At 35.3% G+C, this 19110-nt stretch overlaps 1 protein-coding gene across 1 annotated transcript in view; it reads left to right on the top strand.

Moving 5' to 3' along the window:
• The window catches only part of ZNF407 (zinc finger protein 407), a 335270-nt gene that overhangs the window by 24698 nt on the left and 291462 nt on the right, over nt 1-19110 (top strand). Inside the window, 2 exon segments of the mRNA XM_039710997.1 lie at nt 2798-7627; nt 13498-13612. Coding sequence (XP_039566931.1) covers nt 2798-7627; nt 13498-13612 — 4945 coding nt within the window.

The following is a 19110-nucleotide window of genomic DNA, read 5'->3' as shown; positions in this document are numbered from 1 at the left end:
TGGAAACTTGGATGTGTGGTAGTGATGAAGTTGGTAAAGGTGTATTGTTACCCTGCCTTGCCACAGATAGCCTGCTGTGCAGCTGGAGAGAAATTGCCTTGATAATGCTTACTACTTGTAGGGGTAGATGTGAGGCTGTTGACTTCATTAGGAGAACTGTCTGTAAATGGAACAGAGTGCAGTCCCAGTCTGTGTGCTGGGAGTTCATAATGAAATTATGGCAGAGATAAGGAATTAGGCAAGAAGTCTGGGATGTAAGGCACCTTAGCATGTTTGTATTATACATGTGATTATTTTACTTTCATACTGAAGTTATTGGTAGCACCTATGAGGTTTGTGTTTTGTATTTTTCACTTTTCTAGCAGCTAGTTTGTAGTTCTTACTACAAACAGCTTACAAAGTTAAAGTAGAGGAAATACATTTTTTTCCTAAGCTCTAGAAAAATCCATAACCGGTGCAGTTGAATGGGAGATAAGGCTGGACATCAGAACTGGGATTGCAATCTGAGCACAGAGCAGGATGAAATTCTCTTGGAGGGTTACTCAACAAATGCTGAGAAATGAGGATAAAGCTGCAAAGACTGTGGGCAGATAATCAACCATCTCTCTTTTCGGTGGGCAAGTGGCCAGTGGAGATGAGCTGAATTTCTGGGGGAGTGGCAGAAAAAGCAACATTTTTGTTGATGGAGAAACCTCTAATTATCCCAATACAATTTTTGATAGTGGAAATGTTCAGTGCCAGTATTAATTTACTGCTGGACAAGTTTTCTGGTAAATCTAATGGTTTGAGATATAGAATATGGAGAATTGGTTTGAGATTACAAACAGTTTGATACAGCAAAGGAAAAGCTGCTGCTCTTCCCCAAGTCATATAATTGGTAGTGGGCTGGGAACCTGCTGTGGAGGTGCAGCAAGGCAAAGGACCCACAGTTGCTTGTTTAAGGATGGACTTGTGACACTTGTCACTGAAGTAACTTCATATTTTGCATTATATAAATTAAGCTGTACTGCAGTTAAACCACATAATTTTCATCTGATATTTTTTCTTCTCTATCCCAAACAGTGCTCATAACCTTTTCTGGGTAAGCTTGCACTTCAAAGTCTTCATCTGATCCTGCTATTAATTGCTATAGTGTTTTTGAACATACTAATGGTGTGCTGTCTTATACCATCTGAGAATATAGCCCTGACTAATTTTCTTCTGACTAATTGTGATAAGTTTTCATAATGGTTTTGTGAAGAAAAAAAAATAGTAGTGCATAAGAATCAGAAAGCCATATTTAGGGGGCAATATTGTGATCCTCCAAAGGGCTGTTGTGATCTAGAAGTGGTTATTCTCTTGTTATTTATAACTAGCTTGGTACAGGTTTGGTCAGTGCTTCAGCTCAATGAGAGACCTATAGTTGAAAAACCGTTCAATGTATGAGACTAATGTGCACTCAATTCCTTAGGGACCTTCCACAAATTATTCTTAAGGAGAAAAACACTTTTTTACTTCCATGGGTAATAAGTCCAATTGATTTAAATTTATTTTCTCAGTTTAATACTTTCCTACTTTGTCCTCAAATTTAAGTGTAATTATTTTTTTACCATGTACTTGAATAGTTTTTTGTACCCTACGTTATCTGTATCAACATTGTAATTACTTAATCTTGTCAGGAAGTACTTACAATTGTGGTCATGGCCTCATTCAATGGATAACTGAACAAAAAACTGAATACTTGGATCTGCAGCAAATTGATGTTTAAATCATAGTGTAAAGCACATAGATAAACATTTAGTATTTAATCATCTGTTAAAATGAAATGCATTTTCAATTCTCAGTTGCTTCATATCAAAATGAAAAGGTAATAAATGTCAAGATTTGATTTTCCATCCCCATCCCTCTTATAAACTGTGTTGGTAGCATCAGTTTTCTAGTGCCGGCATCTTCTTGGGAACAGCAGGGTCACACTGGGCAGTTGAGCAAAAGCTTTTGGTAACTGGATTTGAATGGTTAGAGTTTGTGCTGGGTCTCAAAGGTACTGCCCTTCTCTGCACTGTTATTTCATGACTTTTTGTTTCTCCTCCCTCCTCTCCAATTGGGAAATGATGTTTTAGAGGATATTTTAGGAGTGATGGGCAGCTATACTTGCAGCATATTCTTTTAGAACATGGTTCTATTTGTGTTTTCCCTCTTTCTCTTTAGCAGGCAATCTAAGCAGAGGAAGGAAAGCAAGATGCATACTTAAAATATTTAACATTTATGCTGGCTTTGTTTTGCTTGTTGTTGCAGTCATGATTGTTTCTCCTGGGAACTTTTAAATTTGGGAAGCTGATTTTCTAGTTCAGGAAAAATCAAATAATCCATGATCAGTTCCCTGAATGCTGTTAGTATTTTGTGTCCTAAAAATACTTCCAGAAGCAAAGGTCACATTTGTCTGCCCAGGTTTAAAGCATGTAGAAGATTACTTGATTACATAAAACCTATGGGATCTAAGTGTTTGCTTACATGGTGCTCATCACAGTGAGAGCTCTGTAACTAGAAGGTGGTTTAGATACTGTGGTGAAACTTTCACCTCATGTCTTTCATTGTGTATAGGTTTGGCCATGCTTCAGCTCAATGAGAGACCTACAGTTGAAAAACTGTTCAATATATGAGACTAATACTATGTATGAGACTAATGTATGAGACAATGTATGAGACTAATACTTCCTGCAATGATTTTAATTTTCTATATTGCATGGGGTATTTAAATTTTGATTATTTTAACCTTTAAGTTTGCATAAAAGACTAACAGTAACTCTTTTTTTGGTAGGTGCTAAACCAAATGATCTTCAATTTGTAATATCACTGTTAAGAATGGATGGGGAGGAAAATAAGAAGAGAGATGATGCTGATGAGAATTTACAAGTTGAGTTGCCAGAAGAATCCCCAAGAAATACATCAGGAGAAAATGCTGGATGTGACTCTTTATCTCAGCAGAAAACAAGACTTACATCAGATGAAGTGCTCAGGGACCTTGAAAAGAAAGAAAAAGAGAATGGCGCAAACAAAACAGCGCTGTCAGAATCACCAAACCTGGATGTTGTTGAAGCAGAGAAACCTGAAAATGTCTCCAGGAAAAGAAAGCTGAGTTCTTCAGAAGACATGAAAGATACTGGAAGGAAATTGCAAAAAGTTTTAGCTGGAGAATCACATGGTATAATAGCTGGAGCTGTAAAGAAGGAAGGAGTCACCAGTTGTCCTGATAGTGACTTATTTAATTCAGATGTACTGTGCCTACATTATGATTTCAGATGTGCTGCTGATGATGCCATATTGAAAATTCACAAGGAAAATAAACATTCACAAGACACATCAGCTGCTGTTTCTGATAAATTATATTCTTCAGAAGAAATCAGTGTTGTCTGTACAGCTGAAAACACAGACAAAGACCCTAAAGGCAAAATTAGTGATCAATGCTTACCTTCCTGCTCTGATAAGGAAAAACATAAACAAGAAAGCCTTTCTAAACCATCCAAAGAGCAAACACACCCTCACAGTAGTTGCATAGGTGAGTGTAGTTCAACATCACATATGCATGTTAAGCGAGATCGTGAGAAATCCAAGATATTTTCTTGTGATCTTTGTGGTTTTCAGAGTTCTGAAGAGAGTCTCCTAAATTCTCATTTCCTTGGCAAGACTCACCTTCGACGCCAAAATCTTGCTGCAAGGGGAGGATTTGTACAGATATTGACAAAAAAATCCTTTAAAAAACAACAATCTACTGCAACCAAAGACAGGAATGTCAGGGCCAAACCTGGGACCAATAAATTAAGAGCAAGAACTGCTGATGCAAAAGAATTAAGTGTTTACAGCACACTGAAAGGCTCAAAAGTAAGCTTGTCTAAACAAAATGATGGCAGTGAACTTGTTGAAATGATACCATCTTCAAATACTCCCACTGAAAAAACAGATACTATAACACAAGAAATGTTGCTTTCTTCTGGTACCGAAGGAGATGATAAAGTTCATACTGAAAAACTAGAAATACCAGGACCATCAGAAAATGTTTTGCAGAAAACAGAATCGCTTCCAATTACTAAAAAGCTACTTAACAGTTTACACAGGACAAGGAGATTTGATAAACTGAAACACAAAAGAAATGTTTTCTTATTAAGGTCTTCATTTGGACAGAGTAGGTCTTCTAGATTAAAAAGGCAGGTTAGAAGAAGATACAGATTGTTGGGGAATAATAAGAGACCCAAATCTGAGACTCAGAGAGTACATGTAAAGCCTATCTCCAGCACACAGCTTAAACATGATGAATCAAGCCCTGTGTCACATACAGAACTAGAAACAGATGCTAAAAGTAATTGTAATACTGCAGCAGAAATACAAGATCTTACTGAATATAAGCCAAATACCCCTTCTTCTAGCACTGCAGGTGATAAAGATTCTGAAGTTAAACTTACTGTTGATGATGGTTCTCTTCATACTTGCATGGATTGTGGTCATGTTTTTCACAACCGAGAAAGTTTGGAAACTCATATTGCAAAGCTTCATACAAAAAGGATCCAGTTTCATTGTCAGATGTGTAGCTATTCCTCTGGAGTCAAGGAAGACACGAAGCAGCACTGTGAGGAGAGTAGGCACCAGATGGGTGGTTGTAGCTTTAATTGTCAACTCTGTTCATTTACCAGCTTGAATGTGGACAGCATTCAAAGCCATATGAGCGAAGTGCACAAAATGTCCCATAGTTGTCCAGCTTGTGTTCTTTTTTTTCAAGTGGAAGAAGAGCTGATAAATCATCAAAAAAGTGAGAAACACGATGGTTCATTATTTCAGCAAGCTACTCCATTGAGTAACAGTGATCAGACCTTGCAAGTGGTACCTTACAGTGACTCAGTATCGAACAATAGCCAAAGACTTGCAAAGGAAAAGGAAGTGTCAATGCAAGCAAAAACTCCAGACTCTACCTTCATAAATCATAGAAATGAACTAAAGCATTCTGTTCTGAATAAAACCCAATTTCAATGTAAAAAGTGTTTTTATAAGACAAGATCTTCCACAGTTCTTACAAGACACATAAAACTCCGACATGCACAAGAGTATCACTTCCTTTGCAAAGCATGTAATCTCTACTCACTGAGTAAGGAAGGAATGGAGAAACATATCAAAAGAAGCAAGCATCTTGAAAATGCCAGGAAAAACAATATTGGACTACGTTTTGAAGAATGTATTGTAAAGGTTTGCGTTGGTGTTGGCGGCATTAAATCAGTGGTAGATACTTCCATTGCTGGGAGTGGAAATGCAGAGGTGGATAAAGAAATTATAGGTGTTTCATCCTCTTCCGTGGAAAACATATCAAGAAATAAGGAATTTGTTCTACTTGAGCAAAGGATTGGTGAAAATGAATTGGTGTTAGCTGATGCATCCAGAGGAGGGAAGCCTAAAGGTACTATTTCTAGGACATGTACCCATTGTGGCCTTTTGGCCTCCAGTGTTACGAATTTGACTGTTCACATCAGGCGAAAGCACAGTCATCAGTACAGTTATTTGTGTAAGGTTTGCAATTACTACACTGTCACCAAAGGAGATATGGAACGTCACTGTGCAACCAAAAAACACAAAAGCCGTGTTGAAATAGAAGGATGTGGAAAACAGAACTCAGAGATCATTGTTAGCCCTGAAGGAAGTAATTTTGAACCCATGAGCAAGAAGATTAACAGCCCCATGACTGCCTTGCCTGAACATGTTGAGGATGGTGGCCAGTCATCAGATTTGGAAAATTCTGTCTTAGACAATCAGGAAGTTGAGCGAGGAGATGCTGAGATAAAAGCTGCAAATGCCAGTAGGCTACCAGATATGCAGCCTGGTAGGAATCCACTGAATATAAACCAAGATGTGTTGCTGGAACCAGCAAGGGTTGCTCAAGACTGTGACCCAAGCTTCCAGAGAAGAGCCATGGGTGCAAACGACAACAAGTGTGTACACTGCAGCTTCATTGCTCATTCTGCTGCTTCTTTAGAGCTGCATGTGAAGCGAAAACATACAAAACAATTTGAATACTATTGCATGGCTTGTGACTACTATGCTGTTACTCGCAGAGAGATGATAAGGCATGCAGCAACAGAGAAACACAAACTTAGAAGAGAATCTTATGTTTGTTCTTCTGGGGAGGAAGCAAATGCAGCAAATATCACTAAAGAAGGTGCTGCTTTGCCTGAGGAGGAGCACCATCACAGTGCAGGAGAATCAAAAATTAATTTAGATGAAACAAAGTGTGCCAGTGATGCATCAGAAGGTGATCATATGAATAAAAGCTTTACTGAGTGTACTGCCTTAAATGAAAATACATCTCCAGGAATCTCTAAAGATGTCAATTCCCAAAATGCAGTAGGACATGAATTTGATAAGGAGTCTACAAATGGAGGAAAAACCCCTTTTTGTGAAGGATTCCAGCAAACTCCTCAGAAAGATAACGTTGTTGAACTTGTCAAGGAAGTATCAGTTAAAGAAACAGGTATTTGTGAGGTGCAGAAAAGTAAGCATGGTCAGGAGCTGCTCAACTCAGGTGATGACTGCACTGTGGAAAATCAAACTAGATCAAGCCACACAAACTGCAATTCAGAAAAAGGTGTGGAGAGCTTGGAAAAAAATAGTGAAAACCCAGAAGCAGAGTGTAGAGACAAAGACAGTCTCAAAAAAATATCACTGAAGAAAGATAACCCACTTATGCTAAGTCTTCCAGAAACAAGTAGTGCAGTAGAACAGTCACATTTTTCTGGAAACACTGGAGAAGCAGTACAGAATAGACATAGTTTAGATTGTAACAGAAGTTTCAGAGAGAATCCTACTGGGGAGGAGGAAGAAGCCCTTATGGAAGCACAACGTGAAGCTGAAGTAACTATAAATAACAATGTTTGGGAGGCAGATGGCTCAACAGCTGAGGGCACGCAAGAAAGTAGTAATGAGGCTTTAGGAACAGTTATCAGTGCTGATGATAAAGGAAAGGCAATGCAAAATGTTGGCAAGTTTGATTCTTCTATAGTGAGGTTAAAAAGTCATCAAGATGGGGAGGCCACTGATCATTCTGCTGAAGGACAGATGTCAGGGGCAGTGAAAGCTAGTGAGCTCACAGTGACAGCAGACACTTCAACAAGTGGTGGGAAAAAGAAGAAGTCAGAAGCAATTTCCCTTGGGGAATCGACACGTATTCGCTGTGATGACTGTGGTTTTCTAGCAGATGGCTTGAGCGGACTAAATGTTCACATAGCCATGAAACATCCTTCAAAAGAAAAGCATTTTCATTGCTTACTCTGTGGAAAATCATTTTACACAGAAAGCAACCTTCACCAGCATTTGGCCAGTGCCGGGCACATGCGAAATGAGCAGGCGAGTGTGGAGGAGCTGCCCGAAGGAGGCGCAACCTTTAAGTGTTTGAAGTGCACAGAGCCCTTTGATTCAGAGCAGAGCTTGTTTCTCCACATCAAAGAGCAGCATGAAGAGCTGCTGCGGGAAGTCAATAAATACATTGTTGAAGACACTGAACAGATAAACAGGGAGAGGGAAGAGAACCAAGGCAATGTCTGCAAGTATTGTGGGAAGATGTGTAGAAGTAGCAATTCCATGGCCTTCCTAGCTCACATCCGTACCCACACAGGTATGGAAACATTGTCATTGCAATTGGTCTCTTTAAAACAGTGAATTATACCATTGGTCTTTTTCTGCTTGTTAAGCCCTTTTATATTTCTTAGGAACTGGCATTTTTATCGCCTGATAAGCCCCTGATGAAATTCAAAGTTATCTAAAAGGGTATGAAAATACAGTGATCAAAGGGCAGAAAATGTAAGAACATTTCAAGTACAGTCACCCTTCTGCTTTTTGTTTCAAATAGAGAGATTTTCTTCCTTTTAATCTAAATTGTAACCATTCATTGGTTCTTACATAATGAAGCAGTGGTGGTTTGAGAGATTAATTAGCTGTTCTTTCTAACTTTTCTGTGCAGTTGTTTAATATCCAAATTGTTTATTTCATTTCAATTAAGTGAAACTTTCAGCATTACATAATGTTTCAGAATAGGCATTTGATATTACATCACTCCTAAATAAATACCAATAAGAAACAACAAGAGGTTTTGGTAGAAATAACTTACAGCAGTTGGAACTGGTCAGCCTTTTTGGAAGGTGGTATGCAGTGCTGATGTGTTGCACAGGAATGTAGCATCTGATTTAGTTTCTGTGCTGATCACACTTTAAATTCATTTTTATGTTTAATTTTAAGTGGAAAATTTAAAAACATTTCTGCAGAAAAATGCATAAGCTGCAGTTCTAAATTTATGTAAAAATTCACTGCGATGTTTCTATAAACCTGCCATACATTCTTTATTTTAAATAGACAGCTTTTCTAAATCACTGAGCTCTGCTTAGACAAGTGGTGTCTCCATGGTTGAATTTATGAGTGGATTTGAATAATAAATTCACATTTCAATGAACATATTTTCATTAAAACTGTAAGGTTTATTTTACTGTACTTTTAAATAATGGCTTATTATGGAAGCTATAGTTTAAATTCATGCAGTATTTGAAAGTTAGTGCATGGTTACAAGGAAGAGAACAAAAAGGTAACAAAAAGAAGCATAAAAGAATGGTAATTCCTGGCATAATCCTAAAATAGTTTTGTAAGTTTTTTTTATGAAAAGGCAGGGGCGTGACTGGACAACAAATCCTAAAAATTAATCTTGGGGAATAGAGACATTGTATTTCAAACCTTTCAAAGTATTTTACTATAACTGCAGCATTCATGTATACCAATAACTCACATACTTAATACTTTCAGCATTACTTCTGTCCTGTCAATAGCGTGGTTATCTGTATTGCTTCAGCTAATATCCAGCTTGGAATGCAGTGTTAAGTCTTTAGAGGGATGCTCATGTTCACATGGTCAGACCAGCTGTATAAGCCCTTAATATGCCCTCTTACGGCAGATAAAACTGAATAAAACTAAGGGGGAGGATGCTAATGGAGCTCTCTTTAGAATTCTTTATGCAACTGTCTGGTCAAGACATGTTGCTTATAATTGATGTGTCCATTACTTGAATTCTCTTGTAATTATAGTCAATAAGTCTTGTAAATGTGTTAAAGCTCACTAAAAGCATACAAATTCAAGAACAGAGTAAGGCTAATAATTTAAAATAATCAATGTAGGCATTTCAGCACTTAATTTCCCTTGTGTGTTGATAGCTGATCATTCTTAATCCATTAAGATTTATTTAGTCGTTTACAATGCAAAATAGGTTTGCACTGGTCACTTGTGCCATTTGAAAATGTCCACCAGGTTAAGTGCAGAATGTAGTCCATTAGTCTTCCTTGACTATATGTATTAATTGCATTTAAAATCAAGTTAATGTGGATGTGAAAGTGAGGTAACTATCAATATATGACAAAGCAACCCTACTTACATAAGTTACATCATTGATTGTAACATTTAGTAAAAGTTAGTGTACTTTTTAACATCTTGTGTGTAGGTCTTATCATGGAGTATATTTTTACTGAGCTTTTGGATAGCACTAAATATGCAAAGTGAAAGAATACATTTAATTTTGCAAGTCATTTTTTGGTGCAGAAGTATAGAAGGTTTACAGAACACAGTTTTATCTGCCCTCTTTCTCACTGCAACTTTAAATGAAATGGTTTTCTTATGCTTTGCTTATTCACATAAATAGTAATGTGGTGACTTTTATTAATACTTAATGGGAAGAAGGCTTTCTCTTCCAATCTGTATTTTCCTGTTTGTGGTTCTCTTCTTATGGAACCTTTTCTTCCCATCTGTATCACAGTGGATGCAGTTTAATAACAAACAAATATGTTTAGGTGATTGGGAGCAGTGGCAGAAGGAAATGACCTACAGCACCAACTGTATGTACACTTCTTGTAACACTGGTGAGGCAGAATCCACCATTTCCAGCTTCTGACCTATCCCAGGGTAACACCAGGTGCATAAAAGCACAGCCACACATTTTCCCATTTATTGTTCTGATTATATGCTTTTAAAAAAAATCTTTCATTAGCATCTGGATGTGCATAAATAGGTTTATATACATGTGTATGTATGTGTAACCATCACCAACTCCTTTCTTTTTTTTTAATTGAGTAATCAGTGGTGATTTGAGGTGGTGGAGGGAAGGGAAAGTTGCATAAAGATACAACTAATAATTTCCATTAATAGAAAAATAATGTTTCAAAATACCATTAAATAATGTAGGAGATTTTCACATTGCAAATGAAAGGGAAGCATTGCTCTAGAGGACCTAACAACTAAATCCATCACATGTTGACAAGTGAAAATGAGGAAGTCTAAAGAAAAATAAAAGGAGTAGTAGAGGTGGAAGACTTTTTAGTTTGCAGTTGATGGAGGTCCCCTAAACTTAATTAACAATCATCATCCGAGGAAAAAATCACCTGCAACCACATCATCTTTGTTTCTTTTCTCATCAGACTTCTCAGTTAGTGGCAGTTGTGCCCAATGCAAGTATGCTGTATTACTCCCCATGTCCTAAACCTAGGAGGAAATGGTATGATGACATTTCATGTGGTTCTGCTTGCTTTGTGTTGGGCCTGAGCTGGGAGCATAGCAATGCCTGCAGGTGCAGGTGATGTTGCCTTTGGCTGGCCTAAAGCTGTGACAGTGAATTTTTTCTTGTAGCTTTGGGACGTTATTGTAATAATGTAAAGCAAGGATTATGGACTCAGGTCTTTTTTTGCAAAACACTAGAATGGTTTATGTCTGCCTGACCTGAACTCTTAAATTTAGTCTTATTTTCAGTTTGGTATGGTGGCATTGCTTTTTGTTTGTTTGTTTTTGTTTTGTTCGTTATTGGTTGGTTGGTTTGGTGTTCCTTCTCCCAAATGTTAAGAACCTTATGGTTTCCTGCTACCATCAGAAAATATACATTTGTTTTCCATGCCATAACTTGCGGATAAAGTAGTTTGGTGGATGTTTTTGCTTTTTAAGAAATTTTTTGGCTTTTTTTTTTTGAGTCATTTGGTTGAAAAGATGATATAGTGAAAGCATTTTTCTCTTTTTTTTTCTGAGAACTTAAAGCCAAATGTGTCCAGTAGTATCACAGTTTAAAACAGCGTAAGAGAACCACTGAAGTTGGTGATAAGTATGGCTAAGAAATGGTTAAATGTTTTATATTGTTTCAGACAGCTTTATGGCAAATACAATTTTTTTTCTACCATTAATTTAAATCGTAGTCTTCATTTTTAGTATAAAATTTTGGGTTGTTCCATCCAAGAACATACTGGAACAAATTTGGCACCAACTACCTAAAAGGGAGATACACTGCTTTTGTTTCAGGTGATAAGTACCGACTGGAGCCTGCCAGCACTTGAATTTTCATGGAGTTTAAATGGAGATGTTAACAGATATTCAGCTCTGGATCTGAGAAAAAAAATCAAAAGCCCTCAAGGCCTCAGTGATTTTTGGATGAGAGCAGTCAACAGAATAATACATTTCTGTATTGTCAGCACACTGTAGTCACGATTGGTCTGAACTCGAGTTCTTCACAAAGGAGTCATGTAAATGGAAAACAGCAAAGGTCTTGTATGGAAGCCCTGTGGGACACCTGCAGTAACAGAATGAGGAACGAATTTACAATTTAATCAGTAGGAGAGAAACTAAGGAAACATAGGATAGAATCCACATGGTATTTGAATTCTATGAGAAAAAAAGAGCAGTATAAGCACCAATAGATTTAAAAAAAAGTCATCTTCACCTTGTTGTTATTAATTGTCTTGTTGTTATTAATCCAGCTAAAGATCACAAGTTAAAACATCAACTTTTGGTGGTCTTTTAATGCAAAGATAAGGTTTTATTTTTTATTTGCCTTGGCCTCTTTGTAGAATGCAATGTTGATTTGAAATGTCACCAAATTAATGATTAATTCAGTTTTATCAGGATCATTTAAATAAACTGGATTTTTTTTCAGTGTGATGGATAGAATGTGATTGCTGTGAGCTGCAGTCTGAACCTGCTTTTGACATTTAAACATATAAAGCTGACTAGATATAACCATTGAGGTGCTAAATATATTTTACATCTACTTCCAACAGTAGAAATGGAAGTATTAAGAGATCTGGCTTCATTGTCATTGAACTGTGAAATATTCAACCTTGTCTGCCTGTGCTTAGTACTGTTGACTTTTTTATTTCAGTTAGGAGATTAAAATTAAATGCTTCATTTTTTGTTAGCTTTTGGGAATTAAATTGAAATTTAAGACTCTAAAAATTTTTACTAAGATCCTCAATTTCACCAGTGGATTCTTGGAGGATATTCTATTTTCAAGGGCAAAGTAAAAGGTTCATTGATCAAGTATGATATAGTGCAACATTTTTCTTATCAGAGCTCTTTATGTATATTTATTAAAGATCACATATTTCATATTATGCTTAACTGTATTGGAAGAAGTACTTCACAAAACATACTAAACATAATATGGAGACTCTTTGACCATATTGTACTTATTTTTAACTGCAATTCTCTGATTTTGATTTATTGATTTAAAGATTTAGTGGTCAGAAAATTGGAAAGTGCTTCTAGAATGGTGTTGCTGCGTAAGGACCTGGGGACTGACATGTGCCAAATTTAACTATGTCAGTAAAAAAGATAGTTTTTTCCATCTTGAGAGATGATCACTGTTAATTAAGATAGACAAATAATTTGACTTTTTGCTGAACTGATGTGGTACAAGAAATAGGTTGATACTTTTTCCTTGGAGAAATAATTTCAGAGTTCTTTGGTCTGCAGCAGACATTTAATATTAAAGTTTGTTCTTGAAATAAATAATAGCCAAAATGTCAATACTTCTGGTTTGCAGAATAATCATAAATTCTTGACCATAAAACAGTCATAAAGGCATAATATTTTATCCACTGTATATTCATACATTGCATGCCATTACAATAGCTAGGTGATGAATCATTTGCTGTGTGTGACAGAACAAATCTGAAATACCAATGCTAATGTGAAATCTATTCCAAGTTGGAAGACTTGTAATATTATTTTACTTTAAAAATATTTGCTAAAAAAAGAGAATGTTTTGCAGTTTAAACCAATGCCAGTCCACTTTAAGACCATTACCTGAGTTTTAGCATCTGGCCATTGGGAAAGGCATAGGACAACCTTTTCCATCTTTTTGAAATGTCATCTACCTGTTGTATTTTCTGCTCATTTTAATATATTTTGTGGATTTTAATGACAAGAAAAAGACCAGATTTAAAGTTAAGAGAGTATTTTCTGTGATCTTGAACTTGAGGAAACTTTAATGAGTAATGTATAGAGTATACTGTAGGTGTCCTGGGAGTTATAAATTTATGTACAAGGCACTTTTTTATTAGGCAAAAATCTCAAACAGGTTAAATGTGGGATAGGTTTTAAAAAGGTTATTTTTCCTCAGGAATTTTTATTTCTTTAACCATGGGTGATATTTTATTCTAATTCAACTCATATCTTATGCTAAATTTTACTTAGGATCAAAGCCATTCAAGTGCAAGATATGCCACTTTGCAACAGCTCAGCTTGGAGATGCCAGAAACCATGTCAAGAGGCACCTTGGGATGAGGGAATACAAGTGTCATGTCTGTGGGTGAGTAAATTGAAACAGTCTCCACCATGGTTAACCAGGAGAAGAGCACAGAATATGCATTGTTTCAGAATTGAAAACTGTGATGTGAGCAAGAGTGGCTAAAATTATGCATGCATATCCTCCTTTCCATTGTTATGGTAAATTCCTTAAATACAGTTATGACATTCTTTTCCCACTTCTAATCCTGCACTGAAGATGAGCAATTTTATGGGCTACAAGGTCAATTTGAACCTGTAATCTGTAAATTGACTAAATTATAGGATGTTCATTCACATTGCCAGGGAGAACTGTAAATTCCATTTAAAGACATAAAAAATATATAATATAGACTTTACTGTGTGGGGTTTTTTCTTTTGCTATACTGTTATAATTTTAGTACCATTAACAGATTTCGGGACTCCATTAGGGTTTTCATTCTTTATGAAAACAAAACAGAAGACAGATTTTTCAAACAAACGGATCTAAAATATTGCAGGCATAAGACTTCTAAAATAAATTGAAGTCTTTTATGTGTGCTTGTGTTCCTGTTTGTTACCCAAAAAATCTTGTTTTTCTTTTAACAATCGTTATTTCCTTAGAAGGATCGTTCATAATGTTTAATTGTCCTTCAAATGTGTTGCATTTAATAGGAGGCATTGAGACTCCTTAATGCAAAACTAATTAATTTAGCAGAAATGTTTAAAAGGTTTTAAAATGCCATGGCATATATGGTACATCATAGGACATTCAAAGTTGGATTTTAATACCCTAGTTCTGATTAAAAATATATTTTAATGTTATTATGCTGAAGAAATTAACTAATATATGCATCATATAAAAACATTTTACGCAAACCTATGTAACCTGCTCTAGCAGTCTTATGGCTAATGTGTAGAAGAGCACAGGTTCAATTAGATGGTGCTGTGCACACATGCATGGTGTGGTGTGATGCTGGGGATAATATTCAGCAGGAACAGATAGTTTAGCCTTTCTGTACCAATCTGCTGCAGAACAAAGTGAGTTACACATTTTAGAAGACAAGTGAATCTTCAGCTGAAGATGCAGCCGAGTGATTTTCACTGATTCATCTCTCTGTTTTTCTAATAATTTTGCATGTGGCATTATGAGATGCTTTGGATGAGTTTACTCACTTAAGAAAATTAATTGCTGACTTCTTGAAATAAGAAATAAAAATGTATGAGCCCAATTCTTAAGTCTACTGTATATTAGTAGTAGAATAACTTGTGCTACTCCTTATTTTGAAACATAGTTAAAATGAACGTGGTGGGGTATTTTATATTGTTTAAAAAATCCTATTTGCTGTCTCTGCTTTATCAATTGCCAAGAACTTGACATGGAAAGTAGTTAAAAACTACAGATCCACAGAAGTGTTTAGCAAACACTAAACTCTCTTCCTTAGAAGTTGTCCACAAACTTGACATCGGTTCAATTGACAAACTTGACATTTGTTCAATTCCCTTTTAACTAAACTATAAAATCATCATATTATTTAAATATTTCATTGTGAGAGAAAAAGTTAAAAAAATCAAATACAAAAAAGCAAATGCAGTATCTTTCACAAAAAAAGAAGAGAATTAAAATTATTAGGATTTGGCATAGTGCCTCATTTTCTCAAAAGCTCATTCTATCACTTCACGATTGACATGTCTGACAGAATCTGTCTCAGAAATTGCACAACTTTCGGCTGGGATTCACAACAGTTATGGAAGAGAGAGAGCAAAACATGTATGAATGATTTAAACTTTGGATTGAAATGGTAGTCACTTTCCTAAGCTGATTGCTTACTCTATGTTGCTGACATGTCATACCTGGTAGCCAGGCAGGTACTTATTTTCCATTTTTGTGTATTGTTAATTTGCATCAACAACATGGAGCTGTGCTATTTAGATATGGCAAAACAATGGTTGAAGAGACATATACCACGATACCCCATGCTTACAAAAATCTGATTTATGTCCCTGTTTAAATAATCATCACATTTCACTTAATGTGCACCAAAAATGTATTTTAACAATCATATACTAGCACTATTTGGAAAAGCCATTTTTGCACTCTAGCTAACAATCCTGGAGAATTGATCAGGATGTGAAGGAGGAATGACCAGAGCAGTTTGAACCACGGTCCATATAATGAATATGCCATCTTATATGTGGAAGAGGAGAAAAAAGTGTTAATACCCAGTGCTGTATTTGTACTCTTTTAATTGAAAGGACTGGGTAGCGTGTTGGTTAAAAAAATAAAGTAGCAACATAAAAAAAGATAAAATTGCTAGGATTGGCTATCGGATTAGTGGCACTATAGAGCATTGGTACATTAACACCACTGACAATGTCAATTCATTATCATTGATGGCTAAATAATCTTAGAAATGCTCAGTGGACCTATTAGTTCCTGAACATAAGCAGCTCATGCTGCATTTCTTCATTAGCTTTAATTGCTATAAATTTTACCTTTTTAAAAATCATGCTTTAAAAGGTGAAGTGATCTTTCAGGAACATTAACTCTGTAATTTTGTCACAAACAGAAGGTCCTGCACTATGTTTTCTTTTCTACAGTAGTTAATATTCTATCCTCTGACTTTTAGATTCTCAGTAATAAGCCCTCTGCTAGTTGTGAGGATAAATTGTGTTTCAAAAGCTTTTGAATCTGCTTGGGCACTTTTTAAAGGTGAAATGTCAGTGCAATATCATGGTGTGGTCTCAAAATACCACATTTTTAAAGACAAATCATTTCAAAATTTTGGTGTTAAAAAAGGCAAAAGAAAAAAAAGCAAAAAGCATATTTTTGGTGTTGTTTTAGGAAGGTTTTGCTGTGTCTCCGTTTTCCAAATGATCCTCATATTTACATGCTACAAAGTACACAATATATAATTCAGCTAGTTGTTCAAAAAGGCAGTAATTTTACTGTGTTGTTTTATTTTTTTTAATTGAAGTTCAGGGTTTGTTTTTCTTCAGCTGCACAGCAGAAACTACGTGACACAGAAATTGGACACTGCTAATGTTTTAACATTTGGAATAAACCGTCTGCTACTCATTGCCTTATCGCAGATGTGTGTTAATTGTTTTCTTTTCCATATCCATGGCTGTAAAATATATGCCATTATTTCAGGGGTAATGTCTATTTTCTGTTTGACTTTCATTTTTGAAAGTCTAACTCTGAAAGTGGCTTATACTCTGGATTAGGTGAACAAATCTTGGTTGCCCAGCATTTAAAATTTTTGTTTCATTTGCCTGGTGAAATGCTGTGAAAAGGCTTATCATTGACTTTTTAAATTTTATCCCTTAGGTAGGATATGAAAAATGCATTGTTCTGCAATTGAGATTTTAAACAGAATTTATAGGCAATGTTTGATTAAAAACTATGTCTATTATTCCTTTGCTTTTTTCTTGCCTTTGCTTTTAGAAACAGGAATTTGGGGTACGTAGTTACATGTTTCAAGTAAGAGTGGCTGCTTCCTTCTTTTTTTTTTTCTCTCTCCTTTATGACCACTTAAAAATCGATGGAAGAAGATGGGTATAAGGTAGGTTTGGATTGTTAGGAAAATGTTCAGTATTTAAAATGTGCACATAAACATTTCTTTCTACCTTCCTACAGATTGAAAGGGCAGTTTTAGCAATGCCTTTATTATGTTAAATACATACAGTATTTAATGTGTAGTAGTCAAGTGTTTTGAGAACAAAAGTAAGCCTTTTTAAACACAAAGGAATTTGGAGGGGGTCAAAAAGATAAAATTTCTTTTTTGTGTATTTTGCTGGAGTATTTATGTATCAAAGTTTTTTGATATGGTGTTTGGTTTTTTGTTGTTTGTTTTTGTTGTTTTGTTTGTTTGGGGTTTTTTTCCTTTGTTTTGGGCTTTTGGTGGCAGAAGGTATTAATATTTATTTACTTTCTGTTCTTTAGTTCTCCATTTGCTTTGAAACTCCTTTTCTCAATTATTCTGGAGATATCGTAGGATGTTCTCATAAATATTTTGCTAAATTCAGTTTTTTCTTAAAGTCTCAAATAAATAAGGTTTGGGGACAGTTATAGTGTCCCAAGCATGGAAATAACCTCACTTCTGCTGCTGTTGTTAATACTAAGAGTAATTCAGAGATTTGAATAAAGTTCAGTATTTTAATGACACTGGTTGCTTGGAGAATGTCTAAACAAAACTACCCACCTATATTGAGCATATTGACTAATAGAGCTTTGTTCTTGATAGATAAGGATGTGCTTTGACATGCATAAGAAAAAAAAATTTGCTGTACTCCTGTTTGTTGTTTCTGAAAAATCTTCTATATTTTTTGATTTTTTTTACTGATTACTATTAATACAGGCTACTTCTAGTGAAAAGCTGCTCTTAAGATTGCCTTTAACAAGCAAAAAAGGCTTACTCATAAATTTATTGGTAGGAGCAGCAAAAACATTATCTTTTCAAGGATGCCTTAACATACTGTAATGTAAATGAATTATTTATACTTGTGCAGTTTGGTAAATCTTAAATAGAAAGTTCGTACTCTAGTAAAACTATTTTTGTGTGGTATTACCTAGTTTTTGTGCATTAGAAGGGATCTCTGTGTAGATGATTATAATGTCACTTTCTGACCTTTGCAGCTTGAATAATTGTAAATCATTGCTTCATAACGTGTCAGAGAATGTCTGTACTAGGGAATTAAATGGCAGAATATAATAGACCAAATTATTGCCTGTCATGTTTTCAACAACACAGTTAGTATTTGAGTTACACTTAATCATTACGTGCATTAGCAACTTCATTGGAATCCAGCTTCAGGCTGAGCATGAAATACATTACATTATTTAAACCTCTAATGGTAGAAGTCATTTATTTGTGTTGAAGTGTACAACATGCAGAGTTTCATAAAGCAAGGAACACTTGAGAGCTTAATTTATCCAAATCAAAGTCTAAATGCAGATAAACACAAGTGGCAAAAATTAGTAATTTTTATAGTCTGGAAATATTTAAAAATACATGGTTGTGGGTAATTGTAGGCAGCAGGAATAAATTAAAATCACTATTTTTAGTCATCTCTGAGAATTAAAACTTTTATATCTAAATAATCAAATGCATCATGAAATTGCATTTTTGAACGAACAATTAATTATACACATCATGTCTACAGATGTGTCCAAACAAAAAATATATGTTTGGTGCAGCTGTTTAGATCAGAGATAATTGCATGTGAAGTGACTGTTCCAGATCCAGCTATTCTTAGTTTTTCTATCTGCATTTTGCCATTTGGTCCTATCATATACCTGTATCCACAATTAGTAAAGAAAAATTAGGTGAACCTACATAACAGCTTTCCAAACTTGCATATGCCTTAAAAAAATTAACCAGAAAATGATGGAAAAATATACAAAGTTAAGTAATATATGTGTTATGTTATCTTGCCATTTTTTGTTTGGCTGACTTATCATTTTGTCAGATTTGCAAACCTGACCTTCAGTACATAGTCTCTCTTTTTACTATTTAAGAAAACTACTTGAAGTGGAAACGA

This window comes from Passer montanus, unplaced genomic scaffold (assembly GCF_014805655.1).
Source record: "Passer montanus isolate IOZ18808 unplaced genomic scaffold, ASM1480565v1 scaffold24, whole genome shotgun sequence".
In the NCBI taxonomy this organism is placed as follows: domain Eukaryota; kingdom Metazoa; phylum Chordata; class Aves; order Passeriformes; family Passeridae; genus Passer; species Passer montanus.
This window is presented reverse-complemented; position numbering and strand designations above follow the sequence as displayed.